The 20,981-nt window shown below is 33.8% G+C and overlaps 2 protein-coding genes across 3 annotated transcripts in view; both read left to right on the plus strand.

The window, feature by feature from the left end:
* The first annotated feature begins 1,042 nt into the window (after positions 1–1,042).
* LOC108970428 (solute carrier family 23 member 2) lies at positions 1,043–9,190 on the plus strand. Its single transcript, XM_018935787.1, has 8 exons — positions 1,043–1,240; positions 6,915–7,534; positions 7,598–7,718; positions 7,779–8,034; positions 8,109–8,248; positions 8,315–8,684; positions 8,766–8,886; positions 8,956–9,190. The coding sequence occupies exons 1-8, from the start codon at positions 1,205–1,207 to the stop codon at positions 9,014–9,016; spliced, it is 1,725 nt and encodes a 574-aa protein (XP_018791332.1). The 5' UTR covers positions 1,043–1,204; the 3' UTR covers positions 9,017–9,190.
* A 10,747-nt stretch (positions 9,191–19,937) lies between these two features.
* Positions 19,938–20,981, plus strand: part of LOC108970508 (serine/threonine-protein phosphatase 2B catalytic subunit 1) — a 17,960-nt gene continuing 16,916 nt past the window's right edge. For both annotated transcript variants that reach the window (XM_018935950.1, XM_018935951.1), the window contains exon 1: positions 19,938–19,980. The gene's annotated coding sequence lies outside the window, so the exon portion shown is untranslated. The remainder of the gene's footprint in view (positions 19,981–20,981) is intronic.

A 20,981-nucleotide genomic window follows, 5' to 3' on the forward strand; every position in this document is an offset into this window, starting at 1 on the left:
AGGCTTTGTGCTACTCGTAGGATTGTGTTTTTGAATTACCGTCAGCCTTTTCTAATATTCGCAACGATTCCGATATTATGTATGATATCATGTCATACAAACTACACGATCAAATCAAGTCCTTGTATAAAAAACTTTTTTGCTTTACAGGATATCTTCATGAAATTTGGCACTGATTAAAGAACAAGAAAACGGTATAATCTCCCAACAAATTCCACAAATCGGAGTACTGAAGCTTATAGCTGAAATTATTGTTTAAGGCAGTGCTATAATTTTCGAACAAATTGTTCTGGTTAGACCACTATTTCATACATACATATATAAGCCATTCAAACTGATTGGTCAAAATCAATAAAAAGATCGTTCAATATCTTTCTATGCTACAAAAATGCACCTGTGAAGGGTATTAACGCTTTTCTTTTCCTGGCAAGCAATATCAATAATAGTAGCATAAATTTTAAATTTTACTAGACGTTCGAAGTCGACTTACACTTATAGGTCAAACATTCTATATACATAAAGCTTAGCTAGTAGTGGCATATCCAATGCATATGTATGTATGTGCGCCAACTAATAACATTTACATACATTTGTATGTAAGAAAATATCAAAGTTTCGATTAAATCAATTAGGAAATATTCAGAGCACTCTATACTCTTTGCCAATAAATGTGTGCATGCATGTGTGCTGTAGAAAATCTCACAATAAATATAAATAAATACATATATACAATTATACATATATTTTTATATAGTATCTACTATTTAGTTGCGTTTTTTATTTAAAAGAAAACACTCTCAGAATATCGGTGTATATAGGAATCCCTGCTTCTTCGCTGTTAAAGCAGTGGAGTTGTTGCTATTACTATTTCGTATATAGTACATACTTACATATGTACCTATGTACATTGTTTTCGGGTTTTTATAAGGGTAAAGTAAATAGTATTACTACAAACGCTCGTAGCGTAGTACCCACAGCAACAAATCGCGATAAATTGGCGCCGCGCTGCTAATGGGGAGATGAAAACCTTTCGATCGCTCCCGATTCTCATTCTGCAAACTAACGCAGACGCTGGCGGTTCGTTTGGGTTGTGAGCAGCGCTTCGTAACAGCTCGAGTTGTAATTGAAAAATCCGTTATTTTCGAGTGCGAACCTTAAATAATAAAATACCGCGCTGCCGTCATAATCCAACAAAAGTTACGGAATGGAGTTGACAAATGTGAAAGTGGACGGTGATCTTGTAAGGAAAAATTTTTTTTTTTTTCACTTAAATATACATACATACATACATATAGTACATAGGTATATAAGATTAAATTAATGTGTTTTTATCGCACAAAAATTAAACAAAAAAAAAAAGGTTTTATATCTTAGAATGTAATAAAGATATAAATCATAATTGCTGATAAGCATTTAAATTTTTTTTGGCATGTTTCTTTAATTTCGCTTTTATTTTTACCAAAATTTTGTTGATATTTGCCATTTCTCCACGTGCTTTGTTATTTGGGACATTTATTGGATAGACTTTTGATTTTGAATGTTATACGTATTTTCAGTCAGAGTTAAAGAATGAATACACAAAAAAATAGAATAGATTGGAAGTTCGATCTATTCTATATTAAGGGGTTACATGTATTTCCTCGACCAAAAAACATCCTTCTTCCAACTATTTTTTCCTCATATAGAAAAATGAAATATTTTATACGAATTTTCTTTCTTACAAACACACACTATTAACAAAGAAATTCTGAAATTTTTGAAAACAAAACTTAAAGAGCTGTGTGAAATTGCATGAAGACTGGTTGAGTAGTTCTTAAGAAATCTTGCCAACCGACATCAAAAAAAACGCGCACTTAGCCTAGCTACCCTCGAGCGCACAAATTCTCAAGGCTGTATCTCCGAAACTGTTACTCAAATTAACCTGAAAATTTATGAAAATATTCTAGAGGTGTTGTAAAAGAAATTCGATTTTTTGAAACCCGTAAACCCATGCAACCCCGTAAGGTTAGATATTAAAATTTCATTTTTGATCCCGCTGTTCGGATTTTAATTCAAAGAAATATATTTGAATGAAATACGTGAACGTGAAAAAATGTCAATTTTAAAACGCTTTCTTTTTTAACTCTTAATTATAAGCATGAAAATAAGGTTTTCTATTTTTTTCATCCGGTATATAGGATTACATTTTTTTATTTTTTAACCGGTATGTGGCATCAAATTTTATTTAATTTTTTATTTTTTAAACTCTTGTTTCCGATTACAAAATAAAAAAAATCAATTATTTTTAATGCATTATTTGAACCCCTTCCTGCATGTACATATGTATGTACATGTGTATAACTATATATATTTATTTCGTTTGTGCTTATCTTGATATTAATAAAATGTATGCAATTGACAATTGAGCGAATTGATCAATTGATTCTTCTAGTAAAATTGTAACAATATCCACACTACAATAATTGTGTTCAACATTAAATAACCAGTGCTTACTACAAAGGGCACGATTGAGACCCCCTGTGCAGTGCGCTCACCCTGCTAGGGAGGCTGTGAAAAGACGTTTGTCGAGAAACTGACACAAAATATTGATTATACCTCATTAAGGTGGTATATACTTTCGATTTGCTATTCTAACAGATTTGGCGCAGTTACGATTCAATTCAAAAACTTACAGCCCAAAAATTAAATACTTATAATAAACAAATACCTATAATACGAAAATAAATATGTGTACAAATTTTTAATGACTCAACTGTGCTAATGTTATTTGCTTTTTTTTAAACTTATTTAATGGATCGTCTCAGTGTGACCCTCCGAAAAATCACTGATTTTAGCGATTTATTTTAATGTTGAAATTTACTAATTAGTCACGACGAATACAAAATGATTTTTTTTGTTGGGTGTATTACACCTTATTTTTCTGAAATGTGACAAAATAGCGGCGGTTTGAACAAAAAGTATCGAATTTTACCGTTTTTCGACAGTTTTTCGTAGAAAAAAAATAGGAAGATTTAAAAAAAAGCTTCCATAACGCGATAGCTAATGATGTTAAAAATGTTCCCTCCAAACTGTAACTAGATATCTTCAAAACTCTTCCTTTGAGAGTGGAAACTGGTTTGAAAGACACCATTCTGAGAAAAACGCGTATAAAGATTGGAGTTGTAGCGTTCCCCACTCTGTTGCTTTTCTACAAGAAACGCTGTAGCGTCCGTAATAGTTTGAATTTCGATTTAAAAATTTGAGAGAATGTTTATTAAAGTATGTACAGTCAACCTCATTGAGTTTTCATGAAATTTAGTTATATTTGAATTAAACGARTTCTAAATATATTGAAATTTACAAAAAAAAAAAAAAGGTCTAATCATTCTTGTGTTGAATAATTTATGGTTGTAAGAAAGAGTTTTTTTTCGCAAATCAGTGCAATCTTTCTTAGTACTTAAGTACTTTGTGCTAATGCAAGCTTTACGCTCAGTGTCTCCTAAAGCATTAGACAACATGTACTCGTATCAGCCATAATTCAGCGTATCCCACAACTATGTACATATAATTCACATCTTTAGCCTATTCACCTATGTTAATTGTGTCACGAATTCCATGGCGGAGTTCGTTGTTCCTCGGTTTTTCTTCGAAGAGATTTCACCGTTTCATCATTTATAAACATTATGTTAATTAAATAAACGCACTAGTTGCTAATAATTCACAAGTGATTTCCTTTTTAAACCGAATTACTTGGAAATAAATCTTTTCAACAGCAGAAAACCCCCGGGTAAATTTAATATTCTCAACTTTTTTTCTCCTCAAAAGAAAGAAAAACGTATGCAAGATGATATGTAATAGTCAAAAATAGTACTTTTACTGTTTGAATATTACTTTTCTATAGGTAGGTACATATGATTTAACCCTCTACTGAATGGTATGCCAATGGCTCTGTCAGTGAAAGTATGGATGAATCATCGTTTTGACAAAGTTGTATATACTTTATCCATTTGGTACAATTTCCAATGCAGTCAACTCGAACAGAATTTGGTGTGAAATCTTAGCGTTTTTTTTTTTTTATTTCTAGTTGATGCAGATTCTCAGATTGTGGTGGGATTGGTTGTTGGATGTTCTCGTTTTGTTTGTCTTTTTTGTTCTGCTTTTCCTGTCATAGGAGTGAACCAAAACATTCTCAACGATCTGCGGTATACTCTATACTATACACTAGATCGTTTCGGACGTTCTTGTTCTCGTACTCGTTTTTTTTTTAATTTTCCCGTCACAAGTGTGACGGTCTATGTTCTGGGAGCCAAGAAAACTAAAAAAAAAACGCGGAATATTCTATTAGATCATTCTAAATACCTTTGCCTAAAAGAAAATGGATCCAAGACTGAGTTTTAATGCGAAGCTTTTTAGGTATAATAAAATTAGGGATCAGGGATAAGGATTATAAAAATTTATTCGTCAGTTTTTGTGATATCCGAATGAAATTTAATACGTAGATGAATTCTTATATTCTACTGATCATTTGTCGGAGTCATACAGATCGGACCACAATATCGTATATCTGCAATACAATGGATTACTCAGATTTTTTAAACTTTGCTTTAAAATTCGATGGCTCGAAACCGGTTTTGAACATATATTCTATGAAGCCAAGTTGTTCAAAATGGGTGTGGCGATTCGTGGTACATTTCTCGCATACGACTCCTTTTATATACACATTTTCCTCATTTTGACATTTTGATATCCACAACTTCTTTATCGGTAATCAATGTAAAATTGTCCATTCATTCATAAAAAAAAAAAAAAATTCTTAGGAAAGGTCCTGTCTTTTCTTATGAGATAAAACATTTTGAACGACTCAGTTTTACGCCAATGGTTTCTGAATAACATCAACAAGTTGTCAGGTATAACGGTTACACTGCATGACGCTGCATTTATAGTAACACAATAGTGGAACTAGAATATTACGAACAAATTACGATGGAAAACTATTATTATTAAATAAATATTATGAAATTGAGTTGAACGCCATTTCAACGAAATTCAATACAAGCTGCAAACACTGTTAGTGATGTAACAGTCGTAATGCTAGTAAACGCAAATTCACAGAATGTTTATGTATATTATCTGCGAATATAAATAAATTAATTAGTATAATTGTCTAAATTGGTTTACTTTCACAAGTTCTCAATGAATTGCCATTTTATCGATTTCTTATTGAAGTGGTGCTGTAAAGAATGTGTTGGCGCTTCTAGTGTTACGCCACACGGCCAAAACCAAGCGTCACAATGTGCAGCTCATGCACTTCACAAACACACACACACACCTACATGCGATTGATATACGAGTGCCGCAAGCGACAACCAGTCACCAATTAAAGTCAACGAGTTTGAGTTCATTAATCAGAAATAGTACGGGGTAGTGTTAAAGCCGTGACAGTAGTAGCTTGTGTGAAACAACCACAATATCTATGTATGTAGTTATGTTCCGTTAGATAAGTCGGATTTAACAAGGGTACTAATTTATGCAGACAATTTTTCACTGATTTGATAAATTAGTAAGTGTTAGACACGAGCATTCACGAGCACACACACACACACAAGGTTTCAATAGAGATAGGGTTGTGAACATTTATGAATTTAGTTAAAGTTTAGAAAGCATTTTCGAAGTTTTCGTTCAAGAAGATGTTAAGCTATGAGATCAAGTTTACCTTCAGTTCTGTTTAGCTTGCAAAGTATACTATCTTCACATTATTATTCGATTTGCGTGAGTTGCTGCGTAATTCGTAAGAGGCCTAAGGAGCACACGAGTTTCTCTAGTTAAAGGGTTACATGGATTTCCACGCGAAAAAAAGCAATTTTCAACAATTTTTTTCATATAAAAATGAAATATTTTATTAGCATTTTTTTTTGTTACAAACATATTTACACTATTAGCCATTTCCGGTAATTTTTGAAAGCAATTTTTTACAAAAAAAAAATTTTAAAAATTTAGTGAAAATTTAGCGACAGTTTTTTCAGATAGTTTAATAAAAAAATCTAAAGTCCACGTCTTTAAGAATTGTATCTCAAAGACCTGTGTAAAATTTCATGAAGATCGGTTGAGAAGTTCTCGAGAACTCTTTCCAACCGACTTCAAAAACACAGTTAGCTAGCCTCGAGCACACAAGTTGTCAAGGTTGTATCTCCGATCAACTTGAGAAATTTACGACAATATTCTAGAGATGTTGTAGAATTTAATAAGACAATAAGAAAAAAATCGCTTTTATTAAACCCGTAAACTTCTGCAGTTATCATTTAAATATTATTTTTTAAATTCCAACAAATATTCAAAACTCGTGCACGAGTATACAAGTAACCACCCTGTATTTTAGTGCATAAATTAGCATTTTATAATTTATGTCAGACTAATAATAATATCTGTCGACAAATGATTTGCAATTTTAATTAATTGTAAGTAATATGCAATACCCACAATTATAATATTAAAATGGTATTCATTCCCGGGACATAAATTACGTGCCAATTGAATTTATCCATAATTTTTTAACACAATTGTTTGCTTAAATTTATAATTACAATACAAGGTAAATAATAAAATAATTTCGTATGTCTCATTGAAATTATAACTTTTTACATTGTACCTTATAAATGTTATTCTTGGAAAGAGGAGGGGCTTAAAGGACGTAACCATTGTAACATTTAAAAGCGGTCGAATTTGCGCTGGAAGATCATATACTTTTGATTACAGATTGAAGAGATTGCTCGCACACTTTACTGCGCTAATGATAGGTTCGAAGCAGAGAAATTTATGAATTCTTAAAATTTAAAGTCTATACTTCGAAAGTAATTACTTATAAACACTTTTTACTGTTCTTCTTAGCTCTGTTCTTAGCCACTGCTAATTAAATCTACTTATTTTTAAACTCTTAGTCACAACCACCGATCAGCAATGGTCCTCCAGCAAATAACCCAGCCGATAAAGAAAAAACTCAGCCCAAACTCTTATATGCGATTAATGAAAATCCGCCATGGTATTTGAGTATATTCTTGGCGTTGCAGCATTATCTGACCATGATTGGCGCCATCGTGTCCATTCCGTTCATTTTGACACCCGCTCTCTGTATGTCGGATGAGGATCCTGATCGTGGTGTTATAATATCAACAATGATATTCGTAACAGGCATCGTTACTCTACTACAGGCCACTTGGGGTGTTCGTTTACCAATCGTACAAGGCGGTACAATATCGTTTTTGGTACCCACCTTAGCGATTCTCGCGTTGCCACAATGGAAATGTCCGTCGGTCGAAGAGATTGACGCCTTAGATGAGGAGGATCGTGTGGAATTGTGGCAGATACGTATGCGTGAGTTATCGGGTGCGATCGCTGTATCGGCCTTAGTGCAGGTTGTGCTGGGCTATACGGGTCTTGTGGGGAAAATTTTACGCTTCGTAACACCACTCACTATAGTGCCGACTGTCTCGTTGGTCGGTCTCACACTGTTCGAACACGCTGCCGACACTGCGTCCAGGCATTGGGGTATTGCTGTTGGGTAAGAAATGTAAAGGTTTCGCGCACTTCATTAATATTTACAAATTTTTATTGCTTTTTGTAGTACCACAGCCATGCTAACCTTGTTCTCCCAGATAATGGCGAATGTGTCCGTACCGTTTCCAGCTTACCGCAAAGGTCATGGCATAGAAATGCGCAACTTCCAACTTTTCCGTATGTTTCCGGTGAGTAAGCGGCACTAGGTATTTATTTTGCAGTTTTCCATTAAATTATATAAATTTTAGGTGCTCATGACCATTGCTATAATGTGGGGTCTCTGCGGAATTCTAACTGTAACCAATGTTTTCGAAGAGGGCCACCCCTCACGCACAGATGTGCGCCTAAAGGTCTTGACCAATGCCAAATGGTTCTATGTGCCATATCCATTTCAGTTCGGACTGCCGTCGGTCACATTGTCTGGCGTATTGGGCATGTTGGCGGGCGTTTTAGCGTGCACCGTAGAGTCGCTTAGTTACTATCCAACGGTTTCTCAGATGTCAGGTTTGTAAGAAGTTTTGTCACAATTAAAGAACTCCTAAAAAGTTCAATGTTGCTTTTGAATTTTATCTTTGTAGGTGCACATTCTCCGCCTTTGCATGCCATCAATCGTGGTATTGGCACTGAGGGTCTGGGTACGGTGCTAGCTGGTATTTGGGGCGCTGGAAATGGTACAAATACTTTCGGCGAAAATGTGGGTGCTATCGGAGTCACCAAGGTATGTTTGAAGCTATATCGAATGCTTGGGAAACTCTAATCATTATGTATACATCGCATATTGTAGGTTGGTTCCCGTCGTGTCATACAGTGGGCCTCTTTGATAATGATTGTGCAAGGTGTAATTGGCAAATTTGGCGCTGTATTCATAATGATACCGGATTCGGTGGTTGGCGGTATCTTTTGTGTCATGTTTGGCATGATTATAGCTTTTGGACTTTCCACATTGCAATATGTGGATCTCCGTTCGGCGCGTAACCTCTATATTATTGGCTTATCGATTTTCTTTCCCATGGTCTTATGTAAGTGGATGCAAGAACATCCGGGCGCCATTAATACTGGAAATGAAACGGTTGACTCGACCTTATCGGTTCTGTTGGGTACCACCATTCTTGTGGGTGGCTTACTGGGCTGCTTCTTGGATAATATTATTCCAGGTAATATTCATAAATAACTTACATATGTATATAAATTTGTATACAAATATACTCGTATATTTTATTTCAATTAATTTGCAGGTACTGCTGAAGAGCGCGGTCTCATTGAATGGGCCAATGAAATGCCCCTAGGCGATGCGAATATCAACGATGGCACCGCTACGGATTATGACTTCCCATGGGGCATGGAAACTTTGAGAAAGTACGTATTGTCGTTTATGTCATATGTACATACATATTTATAAATTATGCTACATTTTTACTTTTTTAGATGGAAGTGGACTTATTACGTACCGTTCTTGCCAACTTACAAACTCCAAAAAACAAGCTAAAATTACGTTTTTATGTTAATAATTGTACTGTAAGTGTATAAAAATTACGTATTGTACTTAATACTTGAGATGTTATATATGTATGTATTTTAAATTATTACGTAAGCAGAAGAATCCTTTAGAAATGTATCCTAATACCAGTACTTACAATAAAATCTACGTTTACTTTCGAAATTATTTGAATAATATAATTGGTCAACTGCTTCAAGTCTTCGATTATTGTCCCGGATCCATCACTGATTACACAGGTCTGCTACAAAAATGCTGTCTGGATGCTTAGGACTAATCTATAAAGTATGCACGTCAGATTATTTTGTAGATCGCAAAATTTTATTAAAAACAAGGAAGTTTTGGGTTAGGTTATCCACAGGTCAATCCACAATCTATTCGTTATGTTCCTCCCAAGACCGAAATATCAGTACCCAAGGCTCTTGCTTCCTTGGAGGATATTCCAATTTCGGACGAAGTTGAAGAAGAAATCTAGTCTTGAGTCCGAAATTGTTTTCCCGCGGTGAGCTAAATGATTTGGTGAGGTGCTTAAATCTCACCAAAAACGCAGCTGAGTTACTTGGACGAAGGCTTTGCGCAAGAGAACGAGTGGGCTTCATTTATTGAAGATTTCATGCATACATTTAAGATCTCATAGGACACAGTAAAGTGGATTTTTAAAGATTCTTTAAGAAGAAGCTTTAAAGCAGTTTGGCTTCACAACGACGGTTTCTCACGGTCATTCCGTACACCTTAAGGAAACCTAAAAGATTTTTTTTTTTTTTGCAATAAAAAAGAAAGATCACTGTTGGCAAGTGTGCGATGATTTAAAAATGGTCAAGATGTTCTAACAATAGTCTGAGTTTATCAAATTCCCTTGCTTTTTGTGTATATGGGATAGTAAATATCAAACAAATTGGAACAATAGTGTTGGCCTCATAGAAAGCTTAAAGTTGGCGAAAAAAAAGTAAGTGCATGAAACTTTGGTGCCTTAAATTCTTCTTTCACCACTTCTCTTACAGTTGGAATTGATGAAGTAATTTATTAAGTACTTCCAAGAAAAGGACAGTTCAGCACAACCTTGAGGGAAGAAAAGGATTGCCTTTGTAGATCTTGTAGTGAAATTTTTAGGCTATGACAAAGTTCCTAACTACAAATAAATTGCGAAAGGAATGTTAAAGGCAATTCAAGCTTTCGTGATTTAGAAGAGCAAAGTGAACGATTTCAACAAGACATTAAAGATGGAAGATATAAAATGGAAAAAAGATACCAGGAATAATAGAGCGCGTCCATGATGGCAGATACTGTCGGACGCTTCAGAAAGACCTTTTTAATGCTTCATGTAAAAGAAACAAGAAAAAACGTTAACTTCGGTTGCACCGAAGCTAAATACCCTTCACAGGTGCATTTCTGTTAGTAACTATGTGTTCAGTTTGTATGGAAGCTATATGCTATAGTAATCCTTTCTGAACAATTTTTATGGAGATTATATTGTTACCTTAAGCAGTAATCCATGCCAAATTTCGTGAAAAACCATGTCAAACGCCAAAGTTTTCCATACCAACACTAGATTCCGATCGTTCGGTTTGTATGGCAGCTGCTTGCTATAATGGGCCGATGTGAATAAGTTCTTATGATATTACATAATTTCTATAAAAAATAATTCATACCGAATTTCGTGAAGATATATCGTCAAATGAGGAAGTTTCCCATGCAAGCATTTGATTTCGATCATTCAGTTTGTATGGCAGCTATATGTTATAGTGGTCCGATATCGGCAGTTCCGACAAATGACCAGCTTCTTGAAGAGAATGTGACGTTTGCAAAATTTCAAAACGATAACCTAAAAAAGGAGGGACTAGTTCGTATATATACAGACAGAATGACGGACAGACAGACGGACATGGCTAAATCGACTCAGCTCGACATACTGATCATTTATGTATATACTTTATAGGATCTCTGACTCTTCCTTCTGGGTGTTACAAACTTCGTGACAAATTTAATATAATAAATATACCAAAAGATGTCTCAGGGGGAAAAAGAAAAGCACATTTCTACTTATTTCTATATATTTCTAGTACCTACTAATAATTTTGATAAAAATAGGTTTGATTACGTACAATACAATATACATTATAAAATATACACATTTTTTAAGTCTTTCATTTTTTTTGCATGCCCAAAACCAGAGGAATAACGCAAAACAATTAAACCAGCTGCCAATTTTTTTCGAAGGATCAGTCCCACCAGAGATGAGAACATAAATATACTAATGTATCTATAATGTAATAATGTATGTATAAAGATACCAATGTTCTCATCTCCTATGGGAAATATTTCATTCGTATTTTATTTTAGTTTTTCACATGTTTATATAAAATTTTAAATCTATTATCTTAATTAAGTACTGTGTGTATTTTATATTTTGTCATGGATATAGAGTTAAGAGTAAATGACCTATGTTATGTTTATGACTTTCTTTCCAACATAAATATTTAAGTCTAAATATGTGTTTGAGTATACGTATGTTTCGTACTGTCTGGGCATTTACGAAGATACCCCATTTCAAAAACCATACTTTTTCTATCTTCGAAGTGGAGCTGATGGCGCTGTATCACAAGTTTTAGCTGAATTTTATTCATTCAGATTTCAGAAAAAAATGGAAAAAGTGGAATATATTCATGTAAAAAATTTCCAGTACCTACGCGGCAATTAAATTAAGTCCAATAAAATTTCTACTGAACTGTTCTTAGGAACAGGCGAGAAAGAGGCGTTTCATTGGTTGTTAGAAAACAACAATTTAAAAAAAGTAGACCTGACAGCGCAGGACAATCCGATTTACGCGTTTGTAACAGATTTCACTAAAATGATTAAGTTCTGCTGCTTAAATTATTTTTCGAATAGATTAAATAATGCCTAGTTCCCGTGTAAAGCATTGACAAAGTTATCTTAATAAAATTTAGAATACATATTTCTCCTTTCAGTGAAGGTTAGGATAGATGTTAGGGTTCCAAAAACTTTTGAATATCTTTATAAATCGTCGAAGGGTTTTGAGGTTACCACAAATTTGTTAAGGTGGTTATTACCAATCCCAGCCACTTTACTAGGTCCATATGTGTGTATACCGAGATATTTCTATCTCAGTTTGGTAAAGATTTACGGTAGAGGAGCAAGTGCATTGTGCGCCGTGTCTTCCTTAAATCCAAGTTGTATGCAAGTATGCAACATGCATCCGACAAGATATTGGGCTGCATTGAGGGTGTGTCTTGGGACAGTGTCTAGCTAGAACACCTCTAATTTCGATAGGACATAATTTGCTAAGAGGAAGGAGTTCATACTACAACTTACGGTTCATTCTGGCCAAGAAAGATGTCGCAGTTGCACAGGCTCTGACTGCTGATAAGCGCTTACAAAGCTCACAGTAGGTCCAGCGTTAAAGCGCAAGGGGGTAACCGACTCGTTCCCAATCTTATGAAATTGGAGTAAAGTTTCTTAATTTTTTTGGAATACGTTGTGTATTGTTAAATATGCGCAGACTAACGATAAATATATAGTAAAATATTTAAAAATTAATAACGAATAACTTTTTGCTTTTATTTTTTATTGAGTTGTGTTTTTATGATACACTTGCTATAAAAGATAAGCTTTTGAAAAGCTTTTCCATAAAGCTGCAAAAATTTAAAATTGTAAAAGTTTCCAATTAAGCTTCCTGAATGTATTTTATAACTGTAAGCAAAAGGTAGAGCTTTGATGATATGCTTTATTAAAAATTTCATTTTTATACAAATTGATGTAATTTTAACTAAGTAGTGTGTACCCTTTTCATAGTAACTTATTTTTACTTGTATTAAAAATATATTTAATGCAGGGTTATTACATATTTTATTTTGAAAGAATCTCAGAACTATATTGCTTCAGAGCATAGGTTAGGTTAGATGGCAGATCAAAGATTGATATGATTCCCTGCCAAAATGCATGGACGCCAATAGGGCAATAGCCTGTTAAAAACCCTACAACTAGTCCGAGACTAGCCATACCAGTCTTATCACAAAGACATTCTGTCTCTCCTTAACCTGTCCTGAACGCACTGTTAATGAGTTTAAGGCTAGTATCGCCGCTCTGCCATATGAGTGGATGGTAATTTTTCTAAACAAGGCTGCATTCCGGAGCAGTAAATCTACTGCTACCTCAATTGCTGCAACCACGATCTGAAATGCACAACAATAGTTAGGAAGTCTGACAGTAAATCCCTCCACCAAACTTCCCCCCAAGCTTTGACTCATCTGTAAATAGCTCACTGACCCTTTCCTCCAATGGCTTCTCCCACCCACAACTCCCTTGCCGGTATATGGGCAGAGAATTAGCCGCCAGGGTTCGGTTTGGCGACTCAAAGCGCTCAGACGTTCTTTCGCAACTTTTTGCTTATGGAGCATAGACTAATATAAAGTCAAAATATATATACTAGAAAATTTGATAGGAAATGTTATATCCCCAATGGATTGAGTTAATAATACGACGATTCTTTTATTTCGTACCGTTCACCCCTTTTCCAAATGGACTGGACAACTGGCTGTAAGGATAGATTGAGCTTGCCGCAGTGTTTACATGAAACGCCACAGTCCCGGTATATTTGTTTATCTATTTTTTTTTTGAAATCTATCTCTAACTAACCCAAATTACTCATAGGGTGAGTCATTTATGCATGGTAGTTCCCAAATATACTCGCTGCCAATGCGACACCTGCAAATGAAAATAAATACGAGTAGATATGTACGAGCATTTAGTAAAATTTTAAATTTTAAGAAAATTAACACAAAGTATTTCTAATTGTCTTCACTTAAGTACATACAGTTGATGTATTTTTCAAAAATAAATCTATTGTTTGTGCAATTGTGTGTGGGTACTTGAAATAAATCTTCTGGCTAGGTTGGATCGCTTTTGTTTTGGCACAAACATATATTATATTTACAATGAGTGCAAGTGAGATATGCGCAAAGTAGTCAGACATACTTATATATATACAATAAATATGACTAGAGGATATAAAGTAAGAGGTTTTACGATGCTGAGCAGTTAGTAGACTACATTGATATTAAACCGCTTGCAATATATTTATAATAAAATATTATTATTTTTTCCCATGAGAAAGTTGAAACAAATCACGAGCATAAATGTGTAAACAGAGATCAATTCCGACCCGCCTTATTGCGGTATTTTGTTCACCTTCTGCAATTATCTGCTAGAATAACAAATTTAAGCGAGACAAAAATCTGCCATCATCGCTGATATATACTTTGTCAGGCTGTCAGTGGCGATTTGCTCAAGTTAATCTTATTGAAATGCTGCTAATGTGATTGTTTTCGTTTGGCTGTTGAGGAATACCTATATAATAAATATTCTATAAATACTAAGGAACCATCTAATATACATGGGCTATATCTGTTTATCATATGGTGATTCTAACTTTTTTCTGGCAAACGACGCGGATGTGTACTGCTTAAACAAAATGTTGATATTAATATTAAACATTGGCGCATTTTAAGTATTTTCACGTTGGGTTGATTATTTATTTTTATATTTTACAACCTACCGTTAATAAATAGGAAATTACAGTTTATTACTGAGTAAATATCTCTAAATTATATATGTGTGTCAATCTGGAGGAAACACTAATACCGATTTTCACTATGTCAAATCAATGACAATTGTAGTCGGACACATTTTGGGCATAATACTCAATATAAATTGACAGTTGGCAACAAACCATTTTAATTATTTTTCTCGAAACAGCTGGAAAATTTTAATACAATCAATTTAAGTCATTAAATTTACGTGGTGAATGCAGCAGATTATTCCTTTAAATCTAAAAGCATGTGATAAATGTGATTTGACAGATAATATGATTCTAGCCTTTTTGGATTGGAGATATTTTTGGTCGAAATGTTTAATTTCATTTATATAAGAACATATGTATTATATATAATAAAATAGTATTAGAATAATATATATAAATTGATACATTTCGAGGTTCCCTATCTTTTTAAAGAAAAATCACAGACACTTCAAATTTGATGGGGAATGTTTGTTATCATTCGAAAGAACATTACTGGCACTGATTTCTTGAAGATTATCTCTTTCAAATGTTGGCCGCGGCTGCGTCTCAGATGGTGCATTCGTTGAGTCCGATTTTCGGTGACTCGTTGGAGCAATTCGACTAGTAACACGAGTGACACGCGTAGGCCTGAATAGAAGCGGGATTGTCCGTATAGATTTCAGACTTTACAAGTTCTCACAATAAAAAGTTTAGCATTGTGATATCACACGATCTTGGTGGCGAATCGACCGGCCCAAAACGTGAAATTATCTGCTCACCGAAGTGTTCTCTCAATAAATCCATTGATTGATGCGATGTATGGGCCGTCGCCGATACCACGAGCTTTAATTGTAGGCATCAAATAGTCGGTTATCGGCGCAAAAACCACATCAAACATCTTGAAACTTTACAAGAGGCTCAATGGGTTCGATGTCGCTTGGGAAGGTCGAGCGCCTTCATTCAGTTCTTGCACAAGCTGTACTTTGTACGCATTAAATTTGAGATCTCGACATAAAATGTTGCAAGTCGTTCCATACGTCAGTCCGAGTTGCTGTGAACGGCGCCAAATCGACTCTCCACGATCTTCATGTGCATAGCTACGGCTGAATAATCATACGAAAATACTAAGGCGCAATAATACAGGGTGACCAAGGTAAACCCCAATCCAAAGAGATAACTCACTTAATTCACTGTTCTATTGAAAAATTTACAATTTACAAGATTTTGGTTTTTTTCACGAAATAACACGTTTTTTAATATAAAATTACATTTCAAGCATCCTTTAACTATTAATTCAAAACTTTCACTACTAAATTTCAAATATGTCTTCTTGACTTTTATAATCAAGAGTGCCAAAATCACTACGTAATTACAAACATATGTATACATACAAACACAGACATTAAAATTCGGTTGACTTCCTTCAACACATCGTTGCCGTATAACGAGTGTCACTGGCACCACTGCGCCGCCCACTTTGTGAGCAATGGGTCGTGTGACTTCTTCTCTTTTGCCGACGTCCCACTGTGATTTTGGCGAACAGATCGCTGTGAAATTGTTTGCGCGCTTCTTGGACTTTTTTAACACATTTTATTAAGAAGCCACATAGATATATTAATATGTATATGTATATTATGTATGACGTTAGATTTTGCGAATATACATAAGTACAGGTCTGTCTGCATTGAACTAGTCCATTAAGTAGAATAACTGGTCTTCTTTAACTGAAATACAATAAAATTGAGATACCAGGCATTTTTATAAACCAGTAACATAGTACCGTTATAGTGATATTAAGCTGCAACAGATCCTCTGCACTTCAGATCTATTAATGTTCTTCCCCATACAATTCGAACAAAATATATTTTTTCATGGTGATGACGGGAAGGCAGCTTTCTTATTGAAAGTAATCTTAAAATTTTGGGTAGCTTAGAGGAAAAACGTGATTTTATGAAGAACATTGAAAATAATTTAATTTTGCAACCAGTTTCGCTTAGTTTAAGACTTACACCTGACTGTACACCTAATAATAAAATGAAGATAAACGATCTTAGCGAAGTAAATCGCGCATCTATCAATTTCTATTAATCTATCTTTTTTATATGGCCTATTGGCTGCCAAAGTGTATTTCAGAGAATTTCTAATACTCGAAAAAATATATTTTTTTGTATATTTATTTGTTGTTATTAAAAATAAGTCGAGGCAGTGACATTGTCACATATGATTATTTTATCGTCAAAGACAAAACATTTCACCTTTCAACACAAATGTCCGATACACAAATATGTCACATACTATACATACAGCTGCTCTCACACAGATTTCGCACATATTTCGCATATATTTTAAGTTATGAATATGAATATATCCGTATAGTATATTGCATACATATTATGAAGGCGTATAAATTTTAGACAGAGCTGTAGCAGAGAACTTTTCGGTGGGATAGCGTATTTCAGTGTGCTGTGGGCACTTCCACTACTTCGAAGCATAGGGCTTTTCTCTTTTGCTCGTGTTTATTTTACTATATGATTCAGCACCTGTTCCTAATTGCAGATAATTGCAACAATGTGATGGAAAATGTATTGAACGTAGCAGTAATGCCGAGTTCTGTTTAATAATAAAGATTTTATCTTTGTATCTAAATGAGTAAGGGTTTTATTGAGTGCGGAAATAAAGATTTTTTGCATTGCCGCTTGTTTAAAAGGGAAACTTTAATTTAGTTCAGCATTCTTTTTTGGTTTGACTAAAAAATAGGCGGATGAGTTTCGATCTTGTTTGCAAAATGTTATATTAAATCAAATCGGTGTCCACACCTATTAATTATTATAAAAAAGTTTTCCTTGTTTATAGCTATCTATATACAGAGACATTTGTATATATGTATACATAAGAGCGGGACGATTTTTTCTGAAACATGTGCGGGGAATGTTCTACAAATCATTCTGAAGAACTTTGCCTAAGAGACTATGGGTCTGAAACCGGTTTCAAGCTAACGATTTTAAGGTGAAGTTTCATAAACTTGAATATTCAGTTGTATGGGAGATATGTGATATACTTGTCCGATCTGACTGATTCCTACATATGATGTAAAAGGGGGTTTCAGAGTGCTTGCAAGTACAAGGCCGAACTTCAAACGCGTTTTTCTCAAAATGGTGTTTTCAAAATCGGTGACCAACATTACTAAATCTTCTTATTAACCCGGAGCTCCCGGAGATCAGCTGTAGTTCCCTTCCAAATAAATATTTTTACTAATACTAAGTCTTAAAATACAGTTAGAAGATACTATAATATGTGTACAAATTTTTGCATCAATAAATTTAAAGGTTTTCAGAAAAAACTCTGACAAATGCGCTTTTTTTGGCTTTCTACCTGTATACATATAACCCCTTAGTGTTTGTTATTTTTTCTTTCTTTCCATTGGGTTTCATCGTAATATGTATATTTTCAAAGACATGAAATTTCATTTTAATGTTTTAAGTTTCATTAACAACAAATACTAAGATATAATATATACTATATATATATATAAACATACATGTGCGAGAAAAATTATAGTTTTTTTAGGTTTTTTTTTGTCTTGTTTACATTTTTATTTATTTTACTTTGGGAATGTCCATGATACTACTCGTATAAGAGGCTAGTAAAAAGCAATTTAGCGTCCAACCAACTTCTGGCCTTCAATGTGATCAACTACCGCAATCGGATGTGAGACTATACTATATCCTATACTTATGTGTTTGTATATATTTATATGCTAAATTTTTCTTAGTACTTGTTTTTTTTTTCTTGTAACATAACCAGTATATGGCTTAGGTGTGGGCGCTTGCGTTTCAACTCCGATCAAGTTTCAGTCCAAGATCTTTGCTTTTTTTTATATATCTTAGAAATATCATGTTTTGGACGTGTTTAAATTTCGAAATTCGTAAAACGCAAAGATGTGATATGCATTAATCTGACAAATTGAGTAGGAAACAAAATATTTCAATACTTAAATCATGTCAACCAACGGGTGCTTGGTTTACAGCTACCACTAAAATTTGAAATTATGGAAGAAGTAGACTCTGAGAGGCCATTTGAAGATTCGGGCATTCACTCTTTTCGATTTAATATTTGATAATTCCTGCTTCAAAAATCTTGCTGGGGCTGAAAAATGTATTTTTTAAAATTCCGATGTTCGCAAGTTTGCATGTTCGGAATATAAAATTTACTCTTTCCTTTGTAGAATTCAATAGAAGTGATTACAGTTATAGTTATGGGAGAAAAATGTGTCCACGTGGCCTATCAACGTGGGCAATCTAGCGATATCCAACTGTTGTCTTGACCTTTGTCAACTTACACATTCGTAAAAGCAGATGGACGTGGGTATTTAAAATTTTTTTTTAAGAAGTCATGTGTGTGTGTTCCAGTCACCGGATTTCACTGGAAAACCACAACGATTTTATGGCTGACAACACTTTTTTTGTTACAATGAATCAGAATAGTAAAATAAATGATGTGAGTGCATACGCTACCCATTAATCAACCAAAGCAATTGCAGACATGGCAAAATGTTTATTTAACCAGTCTCCAGGACCACTATGCGACGTCATTAAATTAAAACGAATTTCATCAAACAAACGATCACACCCACCCAAGGTATACTATTTATGCTAACATTTCTACCCACGTGAACGTACAGATCGGAACAGATCGAACGGTCTAACCGAACGCGCGTGAGAGCGAACACAGCGAGAGCTATATATGCGATTTTGTATGGTGAGAAAAATCGAATGTTTCAATGTATTTTATTTACAAAAATCATTATTTCACATAGTCAAGGGCGATATTAGATGCTCAGCGTTTTCCTTTCACGAAAATCCGAGCATCTGTCGATGTGCGATGCTCAATCGCGAAAAGTGGAATACGCATAAAATTTCGTAAATTCGTATTTCGAAACAGGCAGCCGCTAAACACTGAGATCGAGTGGCGGGCGCGCTTAAACGTATTGAAGAATTTTGAAGAAAAGTGAAAAAGTGGTGTCCGCTAACGGTTTAATTTTGTGCTAATTAAAAAATTAAGTTTTTGAAGAAAATTTCAAGTTTTCTTACTGAAAATATTTCAAAAATTAATATCAAAAAATTACTAAAAAAATTATTTAAAATTATATTAAAAAAACATAGTTCAAAAAATTAATAAAAAACTTAAAAAACCTATTAAAAAAAATATTAAAACAAATATTAAAAAGAAATATTTCAAAAATATTTAAAAAAAAATTGAAAACGTATTTCAAAAAAAAAAATTAAAAAACAATTTTTCAAAAATATATTTCAAAAAAAAAATTAAAAAACAATTTTTCAAAAATATATTTTTGTAAGTTGGTACAAAGCTACTAAAAAAGGTAAGCCCTTACAGTGCTGGTAAACAAGTTTGAAAAAAAATATATTATAAATGTAAATAACTAGTGAAAGAACGATTTTCTAAAAATTACAGTTAAAACAGTTAAAAAACAACAACATCAACGCCGTTTAATTTTATTCCAAGCAGAAAATTTGCTAAGTTATTTATAAAATGGCTTATTTTTTTAATGTGAGTGAAATCTTGGCAACGCGTTGTAAATTTTGAAGGCGAGCAGTTCAAGTTCAAATCAAAAAGCAAGAATACAACAACACTGTGCAGTGAATTTATGTACAAATGTATGCATGTGTAGACATTTTTTTCTCGTTTATTCACAATACACTTACATTTGTATGGGCATAAATTAAATTATGCGCAAGAAGCCTATGAAAATATATATTTACGAGTGTCTGTATGTATGTATAATGGTAGGGGTGTTTAAACGACTTGCACTTGCCAAAATCTCTTCGTTTATTTTACACAAGTGATTTGAAATTCGTCAATTGCAATTCGGTTAAGGCCGTACTAAATTGCATTTATTACCGTTAGATGTGTTAATACTTTGTGTGTACGTATGCGTTGGTGTGCGTAGTGTCCTTTGTGTTGGTGGTGTTGAAAAATTGCAATTAAACTGAAATATATGCGCGCTAAAGTCGTTAGTGAATTAATTAGCTTAAAACCTCGCATACGTATTATATACACATACATATGTATGTGTATGTCGTATAGAGCAGTGTATGGTATGTGGTACACAGAGGTTGCACATGATAGGAGACACAATTAGCGTGCTGCGTTAACGGTTGCACTCCTTTTACTCGGAATTGTCGCATATTCCTTGTCTTGTATATACATATGTACATACCATACATATGCACATATATATCCAATGTCTAATTTTATAAATACATCGTATACAATACAAATGCTAAATTTAACACAAGCAAAGATTTTATTTTGCAAAACAAAAACAAAAAAAAGTAAATAAAAATAAAAAATAAATAAATT

The sequence above is a fragment of the Bactrocera latifrons genome, unplaced genomic scaffold (assembly GCF_001853355.1).
Source record: "Bactrocera latifrons isolate USDA-ARS-PBARC rearing strain unplaced genomic scaffold, ASM185335v1 scaffold_3, whole genome shotgun sequence".
Lineage (NCBI taxonomy): Eukaryota > Metazoa > Arthropoda > Insecta > Diptera > Tephritidae > Bactrocera > Bactrocera latifrons.